This window comes from Nuphar pumila, chromosome 3 (assembly GCF_984573655.1).
Source record: "Nuphar pumila chromosome 3, dmNupPumi1.hap1.1, whole genome shotgun sequence".
In the NCBI taxonomy this organism is placed as follows: domain Eukaryota; kingdom Viridiplantae; phylum Streptophyta; class Magnoliopsida; order Nymphaeales; family Nymphaeaceae; genus Nuphar; species Nuphar pumila.
In genome coordinates, this window is record NC_143251.1 from 145399680 (window position 1) to 145424901 (window position 25222).

The window sequence follows — 25222 nt, forward strand, 5'->3', positions numbered from 1 at the left end:
TATCACATTTGTAGTGTAAAATTTAAGGAAAATAAAAAAATGAAAAGGTCAGTTCATACTTCAATTCACATATTTCGAGTTAACATATTCTAGTGGCCATATATATATAATGCAATAATTTCTCTATAATTGTATTTATATTTTCAGTTTAATTGTATTTATATTTTCATAATGATTCAACAATATTATATATGGATCACTAGAATATGTTAACTAAAAACATGTGAACCTGAGTGTGAAATAGGCATTTTCTACATTTTTTTTTGCAAATCCAACCCTGCAAATGCATTTGCTATAATCCATTTGCTAAGAATCAACTGTTTAATCTTGATAAAAAAAATTATGAATTTTAGATGCTTGAGTATTTTCTAAAATTTTGAGACGCTAATTTTCAAATCATTCTTATGCATCTTAATCGGATGATCCAAGAGTCTGTTTCTATAAAACCAAGCATCTAGATCACATTTGCTCGGTGAAATTTAAGGAAAAATAATAAGTATATGAAAATTTCAGTTCATACTTCAATACTTCAGTTCACATAGAGTTCACATATTCTAGTGGCCATACATATATAACGCAACAATTTCTCCATAATTTAACCGAACGATATTTAAAAAAACACACCTCAGTTTTATAGATATTGACATCTTTTCGAGATTTTTAAAGATAAAAAAAACAGAATTTTCAAAGTAACAGAGGATTTTTTCGCCCCTGTGATTTTCCGGAGCACGAAATTTTTGCTGCAACATAGCTTCTGATCTTGAACTCCAGACAGTGACATAACCGTAATAAATTGCAAAACCAATCCCTATTCCTTACGAACCCCACCCACCGCGAGTAGACGAAGTCACGAAAGCGAAGAGAAAAGCAACCATTTATAAAAATAAAAATAAAGATTCAGAAACTAAAACCCTCTCCCCTCCCTCCCTCCTTGTGATCTCTCTCTCTCTCTCTGAAGCAGCGAGGGAGATGGCGAGACCCATCGATCCGACAGTTGTGGTTGTGTTACTGGTGGCAGCGATGGCCGGAATCCTGCGGCCGGCCGGAGGGCAATCGCCGTCGGTGGCTCCGTCGACGTCAATCAACAGCTGCGTCGGCGTCTACCTCTCCTACGTTTTCGAGTCGAGCAATCCCGTCTACCCCTTCGTGAGCGACAAGGCGCAGCAGGGCTACGCCTTCCATTCGACTTTGACGCTGCTCAACACCGGCGTGCGGACGCTCAAGTCGTGGAGGGCGTTCGTCGGATTCCAGCACCGCGAGGTGCTGGTGTTGGTCGACGGCGCCGTGCTCTCCGACGGGTCCGTCCTCCCCGCTGAGGTCGGCAACGGAACCTTCCTCTCGGGGTCCGGCACCACCGACCTCAAGACCGCCATCGAGACGGCCGGCGACGTGAACCAGATCCAGGCGAGGATCAAGCTCGTCGGGACCGAGTTCGGCGTGGCGCAGCCGGCGGTACCGATGCCGGCCAACATCAGCCTCGCCAACGATGGGTACAAGTGCCCCAAACCCACCTTCGGTACTTCTCTATCTTCAATTCTGCTACTTCTTTTGTTTATGCTGTAATTCTCTTTTTTCTTAACGTTCTCTATTTTTAGTCTTTTTCGGATGTTTTATGTGGTTTCCTGAGGTGGATTTTTGGTGTTTTTGCCTGAGAAATTCGGGAAAATTTTAGATTTGTTTGGTTCAGAGAAAATTTGTGTGTTTTTTTGGCGTTTAATCGATTTTGTTGTGAATTTGAATGAAGAGGTTGAAAGTTTTTTTTGGCTTCAGAGAACATTTCTGAGTTTCTTTTTGGGTTTTATCGGTTCTGTTGTGAATTTGAAAGAAGTTGAAAGTTGTTGTTGTTTTCGCTTCAGTGCAAATTTGTGGGTGTTTTGGGGGTTTCATCGATATTGTTGTGAATTTGAATGAAGAGGATGAAAGTTGTTGTTGTTTTGCTGGTTTGTGTTAGGTGTTGTTTGTACCGCGGAAAGGGCTAGTGTTTGCTAGAATTTTAAACCCACCATGCATTTCAGCTTATGTTGTTGAAAAGAATAATTGGGACTTCAATGGGAAATTGATTGGTTTTTCTTTTCCTTGGTTTATATTGACGATCAGTGAGGGGAAAAGGTGGAAATTGCGATTGTTTTGCTTCTTAGTGTTTCTCTTGCTGTAAAACCGTGAATTTGCTGCAACTGTGTGTGGACCGTGGATTTTTAATGAATATAGATAGTTGTTAGAATGAGTTTTGAGGTAGTTGAATATTCTTGTATCTGTTGTGTATTCAATGTGTTGTTGATGATAGAATAGAACAAGAATTTGGTGATATGATGGATTTCTATTAAATTGAACTTTGAACCACTGGGTATCTTGAATTATGAAGTTATGATTTTCTCGTGTCTTGATTATTGCAATTCTGCTTACTTTTATTATTATTATTATTTCTTGTGATATGGAGTAACACAGGGTCAATGGTTGGATTTTATTTGAAAGCCTTTGTTTTTAGTTTGTTTCTTATCTCATCAATGAAGGAAAAAGAGTGGAGACGGTTACACCCACAGAGTCTTCCTTCTTTTCCCATCTATCAGGAAATCAGGCTTTTTTCTTTTTCTTTTTCCCTTTATTTTTTATGTTTCTTGCGTTAGTGTGCTTAAGCTGAGGTATGAAACGTGCTTTCAGTTAGCTTTATACAAAATGGAAGTCATTATGGATGGAGAGATCAAAGACTAGGGCAGATTTTTACAGTGAAAAGTTTAAAAAATCAAAAAATTTGACTGGGTGCTCTGGATCAATGGAATATCTGTTCATTGATTTCCGCCATCTTTTTCTTTCTTTCTCCTTTTCTTGTTGAATCGAAATGGCAGTAAAAATGTTGTTTTGTTTTAACTTTTTAAAGCATGGCAATCCATAATTCTTATATGATATTTTCCCTTTTCAAAGAATTGGATGGTGATCTTCGGTTTCTTTAAAATTTTCAGACAAACAGACAATGTATGTGTGCTGTGTCTATGATGCAAACCAGAAGTTCAATCTAAGTGATTCTGTTGAGTTCTTACCTCGGCAGAATGGTGATCTCACCATTGATTATGATGTGATCCAGTCCTACGGCAGCAGCTATTTGGCACAGGTTACAATGTCGAATAACCACCCATTGGGACGCTTGGATAATTGGAAATTGTCATGGGAATGGATGAGAGGTGAATTTATTTATAGTATGAAGGGAGCTTATACTCTGCTAACGGATACATCTGATTGCATTTTTGGCAAACAAGGTGCCTATTACAAAGGTTTGGATTTCTCTAAAGTTATGAACTGTGAAAATACTCCTACCATTGTTGATCTTCCTCCAACTAAAGCAAACGATACGGCTGTTGGTCTCATTCCTAATTGTTGTCGTAACGGAACGCTTTTGCCGCGTGCTATGGATCCATCCAAGTCAAAGGCTGCCTTTCAACTACAAGTTTATAAAATGCTGCCTGATATCAACCGAACTGTGCTATATGCTCCTCAGAATTGGCACATCAGTGGTGTCCTCAATCCTGACTACCAGTGCTGGCCTCCAGTTAGAGTCAGCCCAACTCTGTTCCCTGATCCTAGTGGCCTTCAGTCATTCACATCTGCCATAGCAACTTGGCAGGTGGTTTGCAACATTACCCAAGCTAAAAACTCGTCCCCTCGTTGTTGTGTTTCCTTCTCTGCATATTATAATGATTCTGTCATCCCATGCAAAACTTGTGCCTGTGGGTGTCCTGCTGGTTCGACCTGCAATTCAGCTGCTCCTGCCTTGCTTCTTCCATCTGAGGCCCTTCTTCTTCCCTTTGCCAATCGAACTGCCAAGGCACTGGCTTGGGCTGATATCAAGCACTTCAATGTTCCTAAACCATTGCCGTGCGGTGACAATTGTGGAGTTAGCATCAATTGGCATGTACTCTCTGACTATACCAATGGCTGGACTGCAAGGATCACTCTCTTCAATTGGGAAGGTGTCAACTTTGCTGATTGGTTCACTGCAGTTGAGCTGGATAAGGCTTATCCAGGTTATGAAACTGTGTACTCATTTAATGGTACCACCTTGCCGGATCTCAACAATACCATCTTCATACAAGGGATGCCTGACCTTAATTATCTCATGGCAGAAGACACAAGCTCCAACCCACCTGTTCCAGGAAAACAACAATCTGTAATTTCTTTCACCAAAAAGAATGTGCCTGGTATAAATGTGGCTGCTGGTGATGGATTTCCTACTAAGGTTTTCTTCAATGGCGAGGAGTGCTCTCTGCCTTTAATGTTACCTACAAGTAATGCACATACTGCTTATTTGAAGAGTATATTCCCATCTATCTTTATTGCAATTATGGCTTTCATGTTGGTGGATCAGCTACGGTGATGACTGCTGCTGATTCTTTGATTTTTTCATGTATCAATACCCATTATAGTCATAACATTGAAAATTTTTGCTTCATGGGTTTTTATATTGCCAATAGTTCTTGGCAGACAGATTTATGCCTCTGAATTTTCTGTCCTCTGAGCAGATGCCATGAATAGACTGAAATTAATATAGATGTATCATTCATTGGGCAGGATCATTTTTCCCTCATGTTTATCTGTTTTGTACATCAAAAGAGCAAGATTAATGGGATAGTCTCTGTGTATATCTGTGTATTTTACTCTCTCTCTTGAGCTTGAGCTTGAGCTTGAGCTTGAGCTTGTTTTGTCAATTCATGCTTTAGCAAGTCTTTAGTCGGCTACTATTTTAGTGAAATGCAGTTGGCATCACCTTCATGTATATGGTATCTGAAGTCTGAAGTCATGGCTCATCACATTGGATTTGTTAGGTTAGGTATCAACAGCTACTGGTTCATTTAAATAAATCATGTGTATTATGTGAAGATTGAGGCATTCTTGTTAATTGTTTGGTCATTGCATGGCTAGAAGAAATATGGCAACCATTTCCTGCTGTTTTAACTACTTTGGTAGTAGTTTGAAGAGGCCAAGGTTGTGTTCACCGAGTCTAATTTAGTCCCAAATTTTAAGAACACCCAAGTCTCAACAAAGAAGAAGTCACCCTACAAAAAGCAAGTCAGTCAGTTGTATGTTTTTTGGAGTCAAGTCCTCCATTGAAGACTTGAACTTTTCAAACTGAAGGATATGGGTCAAGATATCGTTTTCAAATCCTTCACATGTGAAGTAGCAGAGATCTCTCAGGTCTTATTTTTCAAATTGAACAGGTCTATCTCAAATGCATTTTCCCAACAAATCTTACTTTAATATTTTGGTCTACTGAATGGTTAGTTTGGTTGTTGAAAAGGATTTGTTTTATAATCAAGGTGGGGGTATCATGGCCTAGACAAGCCCTGCTTGTGGCTAATAACCAGGCAGTTATGCAACCACCCATACCAGTGGGGTTCGGATTTGCAACGTTCCCTCACAAACTGCTTCTACCAAATAGACAAAACCCTCCATTGGTTGGTTGTTGAAATGGTTGATCTTGATTTTTACACCAGCCGGTTGGCTAATTAAGCTATTCTTTCCCCTTTCCATAACTCGTGCTAGGAAGTTTTTTCTTTCATAAGGGGAAAACCACCCCCAGGATCAGAGACCTAGTCATACTAGTTATGCCCCCCCGCCTCGGCCGTGTAAACCCGTGGCAAACCCTTTGCCCCAAGGGACATAATGCCCTTGCCACTTCAAGGGGTTGATGACCATGGGAATGGGACCTTGACCACCCTTCTAGTGGCCAAGGCGCCACCCCCACCACACCACAACCACCACTTGGGGCTGCTAAAAAGTTTTTCTTTTGATGAAGAATTTGATAATATTCGTGAATCTTGGTATTGGGGCAATAGTTCGTAGCATGCTAATAAAACGAATAAAATGGCCACTTGTATAGAAAAATATCACTAAACTAAATGCACTTGGAAAAATTTTAAATGCGTAAATTGAATAAAACATAAAAATATGTACAAAATTACAAATGTCACCTTTATTTGGAGATGTTGCCAATAAGAGCGTAAATGTCACGTTAAAATTGCAAGATTTATGAAAAATGAAAACACCATAATATTATGAAAATATCACTATATTTTGGCCATTTAAAATGACCGATAAAATATTATAATATTGTTAGAGAGCCCCCAAAACCAACGCAGGCCTCACTTTCAGCGGAAACGTTTTCCATGATTACACGCTTCTGTGTCGCATGAAGCCCCATGCATTTCTGCGGGCCCCACTGTAGCCACACAAACAGATGAACCTCTTTCTTCAAGGAAAGAGGCCCTCGTTTCAACTCAAGGAGCCCCCCCTTTCCGCTGAAAGGTTTACCGTTGAAAAGGGTTCCGACTTGTTTCCAAGGACGACGCTTTCGCGGCAAGTGCTGCCGCAAAGCCTCGTTCGCGGCAGACAAACGCGCCCTTAGGGGAGGGGGTCTGATTTGGTTTCCATGGAAGAATGAGTGGATTGCGTTGTGGAGCTCGGCACACAAACGCACCCTCAAGGCAGAAAGTGAAATGATAAAAGTCCATGGTCTCTCTCTCTCTCTCTCTCTCTCTCTCTCTCTCTCTCTCTCTCTCTCTCTCTCTGCTAAGAACTTAGGACACCAATATTTAGGGCTGGTAAATGAGCTGAACGAACCAAAAAAAAGGATGCTTAAATTCGGTTCATTCTCGTGACAAGCTGAGCCAAGCTTGAGCTCATGGCGAGACTGAGTTAAATGAGTTAAGTTCAAGCTGACTCATTCACAAAAAAAACATCTTTTCCAGAGTTAAAATCAATAGAATTTGTACTCTAAGCCTATTGAGCCGAGCCTAAACTTGCTCTTTACAAACTAAATGCATTGTTTCATTGTAAACAACAAGATTTGAACACCAAACATATTGTTTGCAACCCCAACACTTAAAAAATCTATGCTTCGTGATTTACAATATGTATGTAAAATACATTTACTAATAGCTAACTTATAGGCCTATACGAGTTGAACCGACTGAGGCAAACACTGATTGTTCATGTTTGGCTTGCCAAGCCTATTTCACGAGTTCTAACAATCGCTTATGAGCCGATCATGAGCTTAGCCACAAGCAGCTCATTTAGTTCCCCAGCCCTGGCTCATTAGTAAACCATGAGTGAGAGAGAGAGAGAGAGAGAGAGAGAGAGATTTGCTTGTGGGATCAAGAGCTAGCGCAGTTAAAGTGATGTGTTGATTGGAATAATTTTATACTAAAAATGATCATACTGTAAAACAAAAATGACGTGTTTCTTGAAAAACCCTATAATTTTTAAAAATCTGTCTATGTTCAAAATCACAAATTTTTCAGCTATAAAGGACATTTCCACCCTTCTCATATGCGATTTTTTTAAAAAATCTAATAATTTTCTCAAAATATGCGAACCTCCCTCTCAAATGTTCAAATATGTAAATTTTTTCATTTATTTGTGATTTTTCTCTCGAATATGTGAATTTTCTTTCATACATTTGCCAATTTTCTCTCAAAATATAAGAATATGCAAATGTCCTCCCAAATATATGATTTTTCTGCAAAAATAAGTGAATGTCATACTGTATTTTACGATTCCCCTCTCAAATATGTGCTTTTGAAGCGGTACTGAAGGCTTTAGCGGTGCTAAAGGCCCATCACACTTTTGAAGTGTAGCTAAATGCCCATCGTGCTTTAGAAGTGTCACTAAAGGCTTTAGTGACACTTTTTAAGTGTGGCTAAATTCCCATCGCACTTTTGAAGTATAAGTTTTTGTCAACAAACTCCTTTTACTAAAAATCACATAAGGGGTGCATGCAGAAGGACATTCACAAATGTGTAGGGGCAGTCACGTGCGACGTGCGGAGGTCAGAAAATTCGCAAATGTGGACGCATGTTGGAGGACATTCGCAAATGTGTGGGAGAAAATTCACATATTTGGATATTTGATATGGAAGTTCGCATATAAGAGAAAAATTGCATGTGAAAAGGTTAAAAAAGTCTTTTTACAGCAAAAAAGTTGTGATTTTGGACATGAGCAAATTTTCAAAAATTGTAAGGTTTTTCAAAAAATGTGTCACTTTTTGTTGTACAATACTTTTTTGGATTTTATATAAAAGATGCCAACCCATTATATATATATATATATATATATATATATATATATATATATATATATATATATATATATATATATATATATATATATATATATATATATATATATATAAAGAGAGAGAGAACCACTAGAATATGAGAACTAGAAATATGGGCATTTTTCAACAAATTTTTTTTAAAATCCAACCATGTGCTTGACATGGTAAATTTGCTAGGAATCAACCATTGAATTATGTATTCTTTTATGAAAAAATGTGATTTTTAAATTCTTGAATATTATATATATAATCACTAAAATATGAGAACTAATGTGTGAACTACTATTTTCATGATTTTTTTGTTCTTTTCTCTTAAATCTATTTGTACGGATGTGATCTACATGTTTGGTTTTATAAGACCCCACTCTTAAATCATCCGATTTTGATGCTTTAAATCAATGGCTCATAATCTTTACAAATATTCAAGCATTCAAAAATCACATTTTTCATCAAAAATACATGATCCAATGATTGATTCCTATTAAAATTCATCATGCGAAGCTCATCCACATGGTTGGATTTGCAAAAAAAGTGTTGAAAATGCCCATATTTCTAGTTCTCATATTTCAGCTCTCATATTCTAGCGACTAATATATATATATATATATATGAGAACTAATGTGAACTATAATTTTCATAGATTTTTTGTTATTTTCTCTTGAATTTAACCGTGCAAATGTGATCTACATGCTTTGGTTTTATAAGAACCCACTCTTGAATCAGTCGATTTTGATGCATAAACGAGATTTTTTAAGGTTTTAAAATCAATGGCTCATAATCTTCATAAATATTCAAGCATTCAAAAATCACATTTTTTTCATTGAAAATACACTATCCAATGGTTGATTCCTAGCAAATTCACCATGCCAAGCACATCCACATGGTTGGATTTGCAAAAAAAGTATTGAAAATGCCCATATTTCTAGTTATCATATTCTAGTGGTTATATATATATATATATATATATATATATATATATATATATATATATATATATATATATCTTTTTGTGGATATGTGTTGTTGTGTAAGCAATATATGTAAAACTATCTTTTTGTGGGTATGTGTTTTTGTGTAAGCAATATATGTAAAACTAAGTTTAATGTTAACTTTGCTTTATTCATGCATCGCCAAAACTTTCAACAATTCTAAGGGGTGCTCGATGTGGAATTTCAATAACAAATGAATTTTTTTGAAATTGTTGTCTAATGAAAATTCGATGTTCTATTAAAGAATCTCTACATCACAAAACCATAAACAGCATTTACAATAAACCCCAGTCCCAAATTAACTGAAGTCAAGAAACTAGGTTCTAAAATATTTTCAATAATATGCACTAACATGAACTTTTCTAATATGTCTGCAAATACCATCAATACAAATCAATAAAAATATATTAATTTTATAGAGCCATTAGACAACAAATATCAAATTAGCCTATTTGCAAGACGATATATATCATAATAATCACTGCACTGAATTCAAGTGGTTCAGACACAAATTTTGAATAGGGCTGGGAAAGCTGAATATGAACACTTGGTAATCAGCTTGGCTCGACTCACAAAAGGTAGTAAAAAATATATTTTAGATATATTTTACATGTATATTTTTGCAATCCTATTCCTTCCAGCGGCTCGTTTAACTCGAGCTCATTGTGAGTTCTAACTCGACTTGGCTCGCCACAAGAATGAGCCAAGCTTGAACACTTCAAACTCAGCTCTTTCAGCTGGTTTACCAGCCCTAATTTTGAATGTTAATGAACAGCAAAAATCACAGTTTTAAATTGGTTTTGTTAAAAAAAAAATTAAATGAGGGGGCCCTGGACCCACAGGAACAAGCCCATATAAAACTTTATTTAAACCCTTTGGGTGGCCAGGAATCCAGTCTTAAACAAACCTTAATTAGTTTTTTTTTTTAAGCCTTTTGGGGGGGGGGGGGGGGTGCGGGCCCCTACCAGACCCTTTGGGTGCATTGAGGTGAGCAGGGATCTAGGGAGCGGCTATGTGTCATGACTAAGCACCATAGCCAATCATATGACAACATTTCATGTGGGGGGGCTGCACTCTGTAACTGTGGGCCCTATGCAATGCAGTCGGGTATGACACTTAGCCATGTCACTTAACGGCTCCTTTGATCTCAGCTCCAGTGAGGTCTCTCTTTTTTTTAAAAGTCCAGCTGGGGTTCCCTATCAGTTATACAACTATACCATTGGGTTTTGAAGATGCAACATCCTAAAACAAGGTGACGTGCACTGGCTGTTCCTACCAGAGAGGTCTTGAAAAGCCATTATAGGTTGGTCTAGAAATCATTTTGGTTTTGTGAATGAAGACTTTCCCAGATGGACTGGTCCGACTTGGTTTTGGTCCTAAACAAATTGAGCTAACTCACAGGGTCCGGGGGCTCGAGTAGTCAGTCATGTTGTCATTGACTAACCTTACAGACGTGAGATCGAGATCGTCTTCATCGTTTTGGTTGATCAGGTGCAGCAGCACACCAAAAGTGTGCAGTCACATTGCATCTAACCACAACCAAACCAAGATCATACGTGGTAAAATCATAATCTTCATCGTTTTTACATTGAAAAATTGCAATTCTTAATTGGAACTCGGGTTCTAATATAAAATTTTACAATCTATACCCGGGTCCATTTATTAATCAAACCTTCAGGTCCAGACCCAAATCTTAATCGGGTCTTCTTATTTATCACCATACCCGAAACCCTATATGTTTTGGTTCGGGTCGAATCCGGGTAAACCAGGCCCGTTAACACCCCTACTTACAATCACTGTCCTGATTGCGCATGGGCTTACGAGAGTCGTCATGCTCCAGCTTGTGCAAGGGTTGAGGCTCATGAGATTTGAACGTAGACCGCCTGCCTAGCGGCCTAGGGCATCCGCACTACGCCAAACTCCTTTTTGGCGGAAAACCATCTGGAGTACGCTTCCAGACTTCTGCCGTGCAGACTGCAGAGAGAGGAAGTAAAGCATCTCTCTCTCAGCAATGCGCATCCTCTATCCTTCTCTGTTCAGGTAATTCTTCGATCTTTTGCAGAGTTGTTCTCTTTAATTTCATAAGCTAGTCGAAACTTTGTTGCCAATTCGTTTATTTTTCATTATCAAGCTTTTGTATTGTGTCGAGTATCAGAAAAATGAAAAACAAAAGTTTTTGGGATCGTGCTGGCTATGTATTTTCTCTTGGGACATGATTTTCTATCTGCCGAGTTTTTGGGAGCCTTCTTCTTTTCTTAGTTCCCGATGGGTGTTATGAATTGCTGAAAAGATTGCGGCATTCGTGGTGGTTTGGTTTCTTCATCTGCAGATTATACTACCCGTTTGGTCTTTGTTGTATGTTCTTAGCGTTCAACACGACATGTATGTCCTTAACTCAACCCCTGTGTGCTTCCCTGAACGTTGAAGCATGTCGTTTGGGTTAAAATGAAAGAACGTTCAATGAGCAAGGTTGATGAATACATTTGGAGTCATCCACCTTATCCGGAAAGTTGGGATTAGCGGGGAATTTGATTTGTGCTCCACAATGCATATTTTCCTGGCTTATGCCATTTTTCTGGATAACTTGGGATAACCAAGCAGCCCTCTAAAAGCTAAAAATATATATATACAGATTACAGAAACAAAAGCAAAAATGAGGAACAATAATTGTTTAAGACAATAATTAGAGAAGCCCACAAAGGCTCCACTATCTGGTAGGGGCGACTCGTGAACATCATCAAGCTGAAGGGACGTCACAAGTTCGAAACCCACATGTCCCATCCCTTGCCGTGAGGACAAAGCTGGGTGTACTCCCTGTCACACAAGGGGGCCTGGGGTTTTTACACCAATGAGTTTGTCAGTGAGGTGGTTTTCTCTGTTGTTGTTGTTTTTATTATTTAAGGAAAACCAACACCCACCCCCCAATCACAGACCGCACATTGGCTGTAGGAGGTCCCCCTGCCTACCGGAGAGTACATCCAGCTTCAACCTTGCAGCAAGGGATGCCACCTGTGGGTTTCGAGCTTGTGACATCAATTCCGTGACATTCACAAGTCGCCCCTACCAGATGAGCGGAGCCCTTATGTCAGTTTTCTCTGGTTACCAAAACAAAAAGAGAGAGAATAATTAGAGAACCAAATGTTTTACTCGAAAAGTTTTACATTTCAAGGGGGGATTCAAGTTATATATTGTAGAAGGTACTGAGTCCTTTCTTGCCCATGGTACCAATTGTATATAAGCCAACAACAACAACAACAACAACTACTACTACGCCTTCATCCCAAAACAATTGGGGTCGGCGATATGAACCAACAAAGAAATTCATTTTACTCGAAAAGTTTTACATTTCAAGGGGGGATTCAAGTTATATATTGTAGAAGGTACTGAGTCCTTTCTTGCCCATGGTACCAATTGTATATAAGCCAACAACAACAACAACTACTACGCCTTCATCCCAAAACAATTGGGGTCGGCGATATGAACCAACAAAGAAATTCATTTTGGGTCTTCCACATGAATCCTTTTCCTCCAATCATTTCTATCAAATGACATGTCCTCGGTGAGGTTCAAAGCATTCATATCCTTTCCTATCATCTCCATCCAAGTCTTCCTAGGCCTACCTGGACCTCTTTTAACTAATATATTTTCCCATTTCTCCATCCTTCTGACTGGAGCATCATTAGGCCTTCGCCGAATATGTCCAAACCACCGTAAACGATTCTCTCTCATCTTATTTTCAATGGGTGCAACGCCTACCTTCTTACGTATCTCCTCGTTCCGAATTTTATCTTTTATTGTATTTCCAGACATCCATCTAAGCATCCACATCTCAGCTACACTCATTTTTTGAATATGATGTCTCTTGGCAGCCCAACATTCCGTACCATATAAGCCAATGCCTCTTTTTACAATTGGATGAAAAACATGTTTCTTCCTAAGACTTATTTTTTGCAAATAGCTCTTCTGGGATTATTACACATCACATTCTTGTAATGCTTTCCGAAGTATTGACTGTTGCATGTTTGATACAGAGTCATTTCTCTTGCAACGTTCTTAAATCTTAGCTTGAACAGGAGAACTAGCAGTATTATCTTTTCGTCATTGCAAGGTCAAGGCCACAAATTCCAGGTTGCGCTCGAGAGAAACTTGTTACATCAAATAATGTTGATTGCAGGACTATGGTCAGAGAACTTACACCAATTAAGTAACTCTAGTTTTAAACTTCTCCAATTCAACAACTGCACTGGAGAACTGAAAAATGTTGGTCAACGAAGACTGCTATCTGTTTCAGAAAAAGTTGAAAGAAACAGTCTGGACTCACAGAGGGAAAAAATCAAACTGGATCTTGTTGGTGGGAAAGCCTGGATAACTGAAAAATCTAATGTCAAGAAGGTGGAACTGCATGAAGTGAAAAAAATTCCTTCTGATGCCCAGCAACACACCTTCCTTAGCAGATATTCAGAACAACTTGCTACAATCTTTGTCTTTGATATTGAAACTACTGGATTTAGCAGATGCACACACAGGATCATTGAGTTTGCACTTCAGGATCTTATTGGAGGCCACAATAGTACATTTCAAAGCCTCGTGAATCCAGATAGATATGTACCAAATACAAATATTCATGGTATCAATAATTATATGGTCGAAAGACCTGGTGTCCCAAGGTATTATTGATGCTATAATTTGATGGGCCCATTTTCTTTCATAATTTTCTTGGTACTTATTTTGTCATTTATTATGCATATTTTAGTATCTGTTTTGATTTGAACTAATGCTTCACTCTTATATTAATGTGCTCATTTCTTGTGGTGATGATGTTGTTGTCATGCTCCTAAAACATTTAGGAGATAATTCTAACTTGGTGCATTTAAAAAGTTCACATTTCATTGTGCTAAAATGAGTATTTGTTGAAATGGAGATAAATATGCTCTTATTACATTTTCTTTCAGATTTGCCTATTATTTGACAATTCCATAGACATCAACATTAGGTGTACAGTCTTAGCATTTCATCATGGCCAAAGGTTTCAAGATGTATTCTTTGTGTGCCCCTCCAGTGAGCCTAACTGCATTTGCATGTTTTTTGAAAATAATGCATGTAGCTATTGCATTTGTTTTCCTGAGTATGTTACGGTGACTTGTATGCTTCATAGACAGGAGTTTGGTTGCTTAAACACATTATTGTTCAATCTCGTTTTATTGCACAAACATTAAAGCAAATTTTATTTAGATCATTTAATATTGAAAGAAATGGTTTTAATTATTGGTGAATTGTGATTAATCTCATGTTCCTTTTTTCTTGGTAAACAAGAGATTTTAAAATGCACTGTCTCACCGAAATAGTAAATCAGATGTAATCAATATGTTTTCTTTTAGTGATCAAGACATGAAGTACCCCTGTACCGATTCTAAACTTGATGTTCCCTTCAGATATTTCATATCCAGTAGTTGCTTATAGAAGATGTTAATGTTGCAACCATTGTTAACACAGAGAGGGTCATTGTATTGCTTTTTCTGTGGTCATCGATTTCATTTGTCTCCAAATCCCTTCATTATGATTATTTTTGCCCCTTTCTTCTCCACCTTTTTTGTTGTTCTGCTTGAAGCTTTACTACCATAGATGACCTTACTCCGTTTGCAAGTAGAGGACTGCACTGGAGTCATTAGAGACTGGAGACAAGGTGAAAATGTTGAGACATTTTCTGGATATTATGTTCTTGAGTGTCCATATTTGTAAAATCTGCTCATTATGATCTGTTGGATGGTTTTTTATGACTCAAGTTTGATCTATTTGAGTAATTTTTGAATTGGTTGTGGCTTGATATCAGTATGGGTGTGAATCTTGGCATTTTGATTGAGGTTTAATGAAGTTTTTGGGAGGAATTTCAGGCGGTAACTCGATTTTTGGGTATTTCAATGCTAGCAGGTTTCTTGGTTGCTTATATAATATGTTATTTGTGTTGATGGCATGAAAGAATGCTTTGTGTTGTTCTTTGTGACTGAGTTTTAGCATTGAATGTGGCTGTTGAGTTGGATTTGGGTCACTTTTGGGCATTTCAAGGCTATCATATTTCTTGGTTGCTTATATAATATGCTGTTTGTAATGGCATGAAAAATTGCCCTGTGTTTCTATTTGTGACTGAGTTTTGGCATTGGATGTGGCTGTTGGGCTGAATTTGAGCCACTTTTGTGACATTGGTAGGCCTATTTTGTTATATACAATATTTTGGACATCATTATTGTTGTGTTTTGTATTTTTGTGCAACATCTTTGAGGAGTTGTGGGTGTCTTCTTGTAGAAATTGTGGTGTGAACTACATATTGTGGTTCTTGTTTGGTGCTTGGTTGCCGTGATTGTTGCTCTTTCTTTTGTGTAGTCATTACCTTATAGCTTGGAGGTTGGTGAGTACGAAGAAGGACTAGGGGCTGAGCTTGACGAGGATGTTAGGGCCTTGAGACAGACGATTGGAAGGATCGATGTACTCAAAGGAGGTGGTTCTGAAAAAATCAGAAATGATAGGAGCCTCATTCATTGTTTTTATTGTAAAAAGCTTGGTCACATATAGAAATCGTGTCGTGTGTTGGAGAAAAAGAAGTATGGGGCCCTCATAGTTCCTTGTACTGGACAAGCTGAAAAGCCTAAGGATACTTTACCCCTTGTGACCAATGCACATTGTATTCCTTCTACAAAAAGCTTTTCATATTCTTCCTATGCTGCCCAGTCAAACACTTTAGAGCAGATTCAGTAGCTTTTAGCTCAGACTGATGTTTCAATTTCTTCTTCTTCTACTTTGTCTACCTCTTTTGGTATTGTTTTTGTTGGAGTAGTTACTCGAGATGGTTAATAGACTCAGGTGCATCATGTGATATGATTGCGCAAGAGTCTATTCTAACCAATTGTCATCCTTGCAGTGGCTCATTCCACACTACAGATGGATCCTCTATGCAAGTTTCTAAAGTTGTATCTATCTAGGAGCAACTTGAATATCTCTCAAGTTTTATGTCCCTTGTTCTTTAGCTATGAATCTCATTTCTATTGGTCAAATTATTAAACATAATTGCAATGTAATCTTTTCTCATATGGATTGTGTCGTGTATGATCAACTTTCATGAAGGAGGATTGAGATTGGCCATAGAAAAGGAAACTTGTATTACCTAGATTCATTAGATTTGAGTTCTCAAAAGAGGCTTGGAGGTGGCTTAGGCGCAGCAATTTTGGATGAGTTTATGTTATAGCATCAACTGACTTGGTCATATTTCTAGGTCTAGACTTCGATATCTTGTTTTTTTTTATATCTTTGGTGGGTATTAAAGTTTGTTTCAGATCATGTAAAGGAGTGTGAGAGTTGTAGGGTAGCAAAGTCATGCTTTTCCCTTTGGATCTTGGGAGATAAAGTCGGATAGAGTGATCTTGTTCATTCTGATGTCTGGGGTCCCCTAATGAGTTTTGTTGAAGGGTGGTTCTGCCTAGTTTGTCACTTTTATCGATGATTATACACAATTTACTTGGATTTACTTTATAAAGAACATAAGTGGGCTATTTGAGATCTTTAAGAAGTTTTGTGCTATGATGGAGACTCGATTTTCTGCTAAGGTTAAAATTTCTTCTTTCAGATTTACAGAGAGAATATATTGGTTATGTATTTCAAAATTTCTTGCAAGAGAAAGGAATTGTTCATAAAAAATCATGTCCATATACGCTTGAGAAAAATGGAGTCGCAAAGATGAAGAATAGACATATTTTGGAAACTACCTGGGCTCTCTTGTTTTCTAGTTGTGTGCCTAAGATCTACTAGGTTGAAGCTATGTGTATGGCAATCTATTAGATTAATCGCATGCCATATGGAGTTCTTATAGGTATCTCTCCCTATTAAAAGTTGTATGGCGTTGCACCCAATTATAAATTGTTGAAAATATTTTGTTGCACTTGTTTTGTTATCTAAGCACTATAGAGATAAACTTTCTTCTTGGGTTGTGAAATGTTGCTTCTTGGGTTTTTCTAATGGACAGAAAGGTTATAAATGTTATGATCTGGTTGGAAAGAAGATTTGGGTCTTTGGACATGTGGTCGGTCTTTCATGAGTATACACCATATTTTTCTCAGCTTAAGGATGAGAAGGAGAATGAGGTTGAGTTTTCATTTTTGGTGCCATTTTCGGTAGAAGAAAGTGTTGATAGGAATGTTAATATTCCTCCTTAATTTCAAACTCTTGATAATAGGTTTGGCCAAACCTATGATAGAAGACAAGTGGGTGTCTCAAGTATACCTTTCATAAATTGAATTGAGTAGGAAGAAGCTGAGATTTTAGAGGCCAATTTTGATTCCCTTCCAGCTGATTTTGAGCACACTGTTCAAGATCCTACACTTTCCTTTCCTATTCAGGTACGACATAGTTCTCTAATTTTTGTTCTCCCTACTCATTTTGTTTCTTATGAATCTTTTTCTTATAAGCATCATGTATTTTTGGCTTTAATTCACTCCTATATTGAGCCTAACTCTTATGCAGAAGCAACTTTTAAAGAAGAGTTGTAGCAGGCGATGGTTGAAGAGTTGAATGCTTTGAAGAGAATGCATGCTTGGGATCTTGTGAAACTCCCATTTCGAAAGAATGTAGTGGGATGTAAATGGGTTTATAAGATTAAAACTAAGGCAGATGGATCCAGTGAAAAATACAAAGCAAGGTTGGTGGCAAAAGGTTACCACCAAAAGTTTGGATGACTTTGTTGAAACATTTTCACTTGTGGCTCATATGATCACCATAAGGACCCTGCTTGCGATTGCCGCAGTGAGACAGTGGAATTTGTGGCAGTTAGATGTAAAAAATGCCTTCTTAAATGAAAATCTGAATGAGGAGGTTTATATGGAGCTGCCACAGGGGTATTCAGATTCATAGGGTAGAGTTTGCATATTGAGAAAAGCTTTATATTGACTCAATCAGGCATATCGGGCTTGGTTTAAAAAGTTTAGTTTGGTTGTTAAATCTTATGGTTTTGAGCAGAGCTATTATGATCCAACGTTGTTTGTGTCATCTTCTTCTCACGAAAAGTGTATATTGCTTCTGTATGTTGACGATATAATCATTACGGGTGATAATTTATAGAAGGTGGATGATACCAAGAAGAAGTTGGCTAGCATCTTTAAAATGAAGGACTTAGGAAATTTGAAATATTTTCTTAACCTGAAAGTTGCACACTCAAAGAGAGAACTTGTCTTAGCATAAGTATGCAATTGATCTTGTTGTAAAGGCGAGACTAGCATATGTTTCTAAAAAGGTTAATTTTCTTATAGAAGCAAATGTAAAATTGAGAGCTTCAGATGGAGCAGGGCTAGAGGATCTAGTTGTGTACAGGCAATTAGTTGAGAGTTTGATTTACTTGACCATATCCAGGCCAGATATCACCTATGTTGTTCATGTGATTAGTTAGTTTTATGAGTTCTCCCAGATCAATGTATCTTGTTGTAGTACTTCGGATCATTAGATATGTGAGAGATACTATGCATTATGGGATGTTCTTCTTTTCATGCTCCTCTACTTAGAGCTTTTTGTGATGCAGATTTTGAAGGCTCTACCCGAGACCGTCTTTCTACTACCGGATTTTATATTTTTCTTAGGAGCTCTTTAATATCTGGGTAAAGGAAGAAGCAACAAAGGGTTGCATTATTCACAATTGAAGCAGAATATAGGGCTATGGATTAAGTTATAGCTGAAATTGTTTGGATCGGGTGGCTATTAGGAGAATTAGGAGAACCTATTTGTGGACGAACCTCCTTGCATTGTGACAATATGAATGCCATTCATATTGCAAAAAATCCAGAGTTTCATGAAAAGACTAAGCATATTGAGATAAATTGTCATTTTACTAGGAGAGCGTATGAAGATGAAGTTATCTCTCTTGAGCATGTGAGCCTTAAGGATCAAATTGCAGATGTGTTCACTAAGTCTTGCTCCCTTACATTTTAGTTCATTCTTTTTCAAACTCTGGATGATTCCTCTTACATCATCTCAAGTTTGAGGGGGAGTGTTGAGACTTATGTATCATATGTATGACCATCGAGCGTTACCCCCTTATTTCTATATATGTCTACATTTCATTATTTTCTAGGGGTACTCTTGTACATTTTCGGTTAGTGTAAAGTCAGCAGTTTTTGTCTTGTAGTGAGGTAAAAGGAATGTCTTCCATGTATTGTTGTAACTCTCTCATTTTAAGAGCAATGAAGTTTCCTTTTGTGCTTCCTCTCAACTTCTCTCTTCTAGAGTTCATTTTCTTGCTTTGATAAAAAGTAAGTACTTGAAGCAAGGACAAATCTTTTAGGAATCTAGGTGCTCCATGCTAGATATCCTTTCAATCCTATGTCACAAGGACATGGCTAAAGTGTTAGAAAATGACTTGAAATACATTGGGTTCAATAATGAACCCATACCTATGCACGTGAAGTGCAAATATACCCATTAAAGGAAAACAACACAAGCACATAATGTGCTAACACATAAAACCCATAAAAAGGAAAAAATATGACATAAAGTCATAAGTTGCATATCATTGAAGAAATAATGGAGAAGGGGTAAAAACCCCATTACAATGGAGCAAGAGCTCCCTCAAGAATCAAGAAATACAAAGGGGAGAGCCCCTATTTATAACAACAAAAGGAGCCTTGGAGGGGCTCCACTCATAGACGTTGGAGCCCCTCCAACGGTCACAAATGTGACTGTTGGAAGGGGCCCAACCTCTATTTGAGTGGGCCCCCCAAGGTACCTTTTGGTACTTGAGAAAAAAGAAATAAAAAATAAAAGAAAAAGAAAAATAAAATAAATTACAATCACATTCATAAAGTGAATGTGCGTAAAACAGAGGAAAAGACTAAAATACCCCTACAGCTAAACAAAAGGAAAATATATATTTTATATATATAAATAGGAGGATACATATACATATATACCATATATGTATATGTATCATCTTTTATATATATAAAATATATCTAATTACAACAATTGATGGGTACATTTTAACATAAAGGACACAGCATACATCAAGGATAGCATACAAGTGGACACAACTCAGGGTAAGTTGCAGTATCCTTGTGACATGGTCCCAATCTAAGAACCAACCCAGAAAACTTAACGTTTCCAATGAAAATGGCTTCATTGGACACTGAGAACAACCTGGAGAAGCTGCTATTTTCTTGCCAATTTATTGAACAAAAGTAATTGTGGCTAAGACAAAAAGCAATGAATCAACTTCTTCTTTCTTAATTGGTTATGGTGGGTCGATCTTGTGTTTGGATTTTTTAATGTTATAACTTTTGTTTCGGAGGTAATCATTAAGCAATGAAGAGGTATATTGATATTATGAAGCAAACACCAGCTAGGTAGATGTGTAGCTGCTGGGTAAGTTTCCATCTGATAGTTATAGATGAGGCTCTATCAAGTCTTGCTAATGGTCAAGGAGGTCTCTGGCCCTATGTCACATGGATACTCTATTTTGACTCCTGTGTCGTATCCATGTCACAAATCTCTGGCCTTGCCGGCCAAAATAAAATAAAAGAAGAATTAATGGTTTCAGAATCTTAAACTAATAGTCTGTTGGCTTTGACTTCCCTTCCCCACTATACAAGGTGATCCAGAGACACGGTAAAGGAATGAGGTTACTTAATGAGTCTTAGAGCAATACAACCTTGTGGAAATCCACCTCATAGGTGAAAGACTAGCTCAACAGCCAAACATCAGCCTACCTAAATATGGTGGATCATATCTTGGTCTTTTTGAAGGATTTAGAGGCTCTTTAGGAACCATATAGCTTACTGCACCCAGGAACTTACTAAATTGAAGCAGTTGGAAGGTGAAGACTTTGAAGAGCTGATTCACGATTGGGTTTATGGAACCCATTCACTGGGAAGTGGGAGACTTTGCATAATGTAAGGATGCTAGAGATTGCAAGCAACGTGAGCTTCTGGGAGCAACATTCAAAATGCAATATCTCATTAAATGACCTTTCCTCTATGCAGTTAATGCTTTGGAATTGTTTTGTATCTCAGAATGGGTTTTGTAACTTTTTGTCCTTAAGAAGAAATCTTCTAACTAAAATTTATACAGTTTTTCATCTTCATTAGAATTATATGAGAGCATTTCTAGTACTGTTGCCTTGATAAGTTGTTTCAGTCAAACCCTGCCATCTATAACTCTTTATGGAATTTCATGTTTTGGCATTCAAGATTAGCATCATCGTTTGGTCAATCAATGGTTCAATATATCATTTAGAGTAAACAACTTGATGTAGATTTGTATATCAAGGAGTAGATCTTTCATCAAGCAGGTCTGACTGTTTATACATGATTGTTATTTGCCAGATAAGAAAAAGGGGGTGAAAGTAGTGTAAGAGGACTGGGAGGGGTGTGTGAGCTGAGGGGTACATGGTCATTGTGATTTTGGTATATTGACAGGTTACACATCTTTTTGGTGATTGCTATATATATTTATGAATCCATCTTATTAAGCAAGGTTATTGTGGAAGAATATACTCCAGCATTATCAAAATCTTGTATTGTTTATGAATGTATCAATGTTGCTCCTTACAAATTTAAGAAATATGTAAGTATTTAGATCTAATTTAATTACAATCTTGAGCAAAAATATGATGCAGATCTTCAAACTTCAAATACACATTATCAAAACTAGTCAAGTCATTCTCAATGATGTATGGTGCTTTCTATTCAAATATGCTACATCTGCAAAGTCACTTCTTTTCTTGCATAAGTCGGTTGCCCACTGCAGAATTTTTCCTTGCAGGTGGAAAGATCTCATTCCCATCTTACTGTGTTATGTAAAAAGTCGTCAGAAACCTGGAAGACCAGTCCTGTGGATTGCTCATAATGGTCGTCGTTTTGATGTCCCCTTTATCATTGAAGAATTTAATCGTTGCTCGGTGGAAGTTCCTTCTGAATGGCTTTTTCTGGACACACTTCCTCTTGCTCGTGAACTGGTGAAGCCTGATGGTCAGATATTCTTGTGTTACCATGTCCCTATTCCTCATGAATTTATTGTTTTTATTCCCCTTTGATAGCCATAATAACTTTTGGGGGAATTTATGTATAGGCGCCTGATATGACTGCCTTGAGTTACGTTTTCTATCACTTCACTCTGGTTGACTCTTTAAAATGACACCTTAACCATTTATTTTCTGTAAATGACTGAATGCCACTTTTTGCAGTTGTGGCACAGTAATGTCCAAATAAGTAACTTTAGCAAGAAAGGTGACATAGGTGATCATATGAGCAATTTAAAAAAGATAGGCGCCTTTTCTAAAACTTTTAATAGTTTTGTCATGAGTTAGGTGACTATATGTAAATTCCCTTCATTTTCCCCTTTCCCTTTGTCCCTTTTGAATATCCATTAAGCACTTAATTTGTATTCTCTGTCCTTTTTTATCTGCTTAAAAATGCTGGAATGCTGATCTGCACAATTCTAAGAATAACACACACACACACACACACACACATCTTGAATGCATGCTGCATTACTTGGTGCCTCAACGTAATGAACTGATTAAATTTTAGGTCACATTTGCTTACATCCAAAAGAGAATCTGCCTCTCTAGTTTTGAGAGAATAATTCTGTGGAACCATTTTTTTATGTGATTGCAAATGTGAGAAAATGGTTCCCATATGGTTGTATGAGGGAACACATCAAGCAAAAAATTCCCGAACTCCAAGAGAAGGGAGTCACAGCATTCAAGAAATAACTCCAATTCTAGAGAGGGAGATTCTAAAGTGATTCAAAATCACTTTGCCAAAAGTGCTTGCAAACCTGCCTCAGGTTTGAAGACTCATGAGCCTGGCCTGCCCATCTAGGAAATTCAGCTCAAGTTGGTCAAAGTACTGTCCGACTGCACTTAATGAGTTTTTTCACAAGCTTGAAAGTAGAACAAAGCACAGCTGGCATTGGTGGAACATAAGGTACTAAGTTACAGAGAAATGATACCTTTTCTCGGCCTTTTTGGTTAAGATCAGGTGTTGATGTGGGTCCACCATAGCTGACACAGGGCATCAACTATAAATTGGTTCCCACTCATAAATTAGTAGACAAAAAGGTTTTAATTTTGCTTCATTATTAAAGCCTTTTTTATCATATTTGGCAGTTGTCTGACTTCATCAGTGAATGATTTCTTGGTTCTTTGTAAATCAAGATTCTACCTACTCTAGTTAAAATACTAATAGTTTTTGTTACTTTTGCAGGATCAAAGCTAAAGTCCATATCATTGGAATCCCTTCGCATGCATTATGATATTCCATTATCTGGCACTGCCCACAGAGCAATGTCTGATGTCCACACACTGTCTTTAGTGCTTCAGAGGATGATATACGATCTTAAATTGCCCGTTTCTGGTCTTTTAGATGGATCTTTCAAAGCTTCAGACTTAGGCGAGCAGCCTATGCAACTGTAACTTGTGGTGTGCCCCAATGTGTCGTCTGCCTATCTTCTCATTAATTCTGTGACAGCAATCTCATTATTTTTAATTGGCCTCTAATTTGATTATAAAAAGTTGTATCATTATTTTTCGCATTACTTGGATTTGTATGGAAAAGGTGAACTGCTTTCCATTTAAATCCATTATGATAGGCATATAGATCAATTATTTTTTGTAGAAAACAATGGACATGTGACTGTCCTAGTTTTGAGAGCAGATTAGGTGATCTGCCAAATCACTTCAAGGAAAGTGATTTGGCATCGTCACAGTCCACAACCATAAAAATAATATTAAAATTCATTTGACACGTGTTAAAACTATTCAAATAATATTTAAAAGTATTTTTGTATTTTTTACAATTATTAAAAATAGCCGATTCAAGCCTGCAACATATCCAATTTCTGCTTGTCGTCCGATACACACCGATACTGATAACATTAATCAGAACCTTTTGTCTTTTGCATGAATTTGTAACTCTCAACTATGAGTTTCCACACTGACAGCAGTGGTGCAAATTTATTGGAGCTTTGACCCAAAATCGAACTGGTTCTGACCCATTTATGGAACCCACAAATTCCATGTTTGAATCCAAAACTTTGAACAAATCTTGTTGGGCTTAGTCAGATCTCGGTCAGCATCAGATAAAATAGGTTAGGGGATGGGACCAAACCGTGTCTAACCAGATCTACTTTATCTGTTTTACATTAAAGTTAATATACTTGACCTATTTTTTGCAGATCCAGTATCAAATGGGGTTCAGATTATATCCAGATTTAGAATTCTACCATGTGCTCCCAGTCGGATCTAGATATGAAATTGAATTCACTCGTTAAAAGTTGATCTCCCGTTGGATCAACATTAACCCCACCATATCCGACCCGTTTGCAACCTAGTCTGTCTGTCCAAGCACTCTAGCACAAAGCAATAGTCTTTCAAAAGAGGAAAGAGATAATGGGTCACAAGACCCGGGTCTTAATCCGGTCTTCTTATTTGTCACCATACCCTATAGGGTTTGGTCCGAGTAAACCCGACCCGTTTACACCCTTAGTTTTAAGAGTAGTGACAAATCTTGCGAGATTTATGAAAATGTTGCAAAAATATCGTGAGAAATTACTTGAAACTTAAAAACGGTAATTTCTAGCAATATTTTCAATTTCTCATGAGTTTTTTGTCAAAAACATATTACTGGCTATTTATTGTGAAAAAATTCTGTGATTTTTATTTTCAAATATTTTTATGTATATTTCCTTTTACAAAAATATTTTTTGCATTTTTGATTTATTTTTTATTATCAAAATTTTGCCAAAAAATGATTCAAGATTTAAAAAACAAATCAAAATTTTGTGAGTTTTGGCTGCCGATATTTTGACGTTTTTTAACTTTTGTCACTGTAATTTTAAGATATCTGAGGACCATTTATGTCCTTGACTAAAGGTTTTTTTTGGATATCAGGATAATTTGTGAAGTTGGGCACGTGCTTATTGAAAATAGATTTCGACCGCAGAAAAAGTATCTAACCGTGACGCGTAAAAAGTGAGTTAACTCTGGTTGACAACCATCCGAATGAAGAGTAACTAGGGTTAATTTCCCCTTTGTCTTCTAGGGCTTAGCTGACCACCTCTGGTTATCTGATGGCCGTGTATGCAGTACCACGATCTCTTT

At 37.4% G+C, this 25222-nt stretch overlaps 1 protein-coding gene and 1 pseudogene across 3 annotated transcripts; both read left to right on the plus strand.

The window, feature by feature from the left end:
- Positions 1-969: 969 nt before the first annotated feature.
- On the plus strand, positions 970-4670 carry LOC149844280 (COBRA-like protein 7 pseudogene; annotated as a pseudogene). The gene is made up of 2 exons (XR_016430994.1): positions 970-1516; positions 2958-4670. The product of XR_016430994.1 is annotated as a COBRA-like protein 7 pseudogene (transcript).
- Positions 4671-10984: 6314 nt separating this feature from the next.
- On the plus strand, positions 10985-23622 carry LOC149844281 (exonuclease DPD1, chloroplastic/mitochondrial-like). Of its 2 annotated transcripts, none has more exons than XM_090002117.1 (4): positions 10985-11133; positions 13125-13760; positions 21883-22088; positions 23328-23622. In XM_090002117.1, the coding sequence occupies exons 1-4, from the start codon at positions 11105-11107 to the stop codon at positions 23534-23536; spliced, it is 1080 nt and encodes a 359-aa protein (XP_089858243.1). In that variant the 5' UTR covers positions 10985-11104; the 3' UTR covers positions 23537-23622. The 2 variants fall into 2 exon arrangements, with proteins under 2 accessions (XP_089858243.1, XP_089858244.1); XM_090002118.1 differs by having other exon boundaries at positions 21883-22075; positions 23328-23432.
- Positions 23623-25222: the final 1600 nt, after the last annotated feature.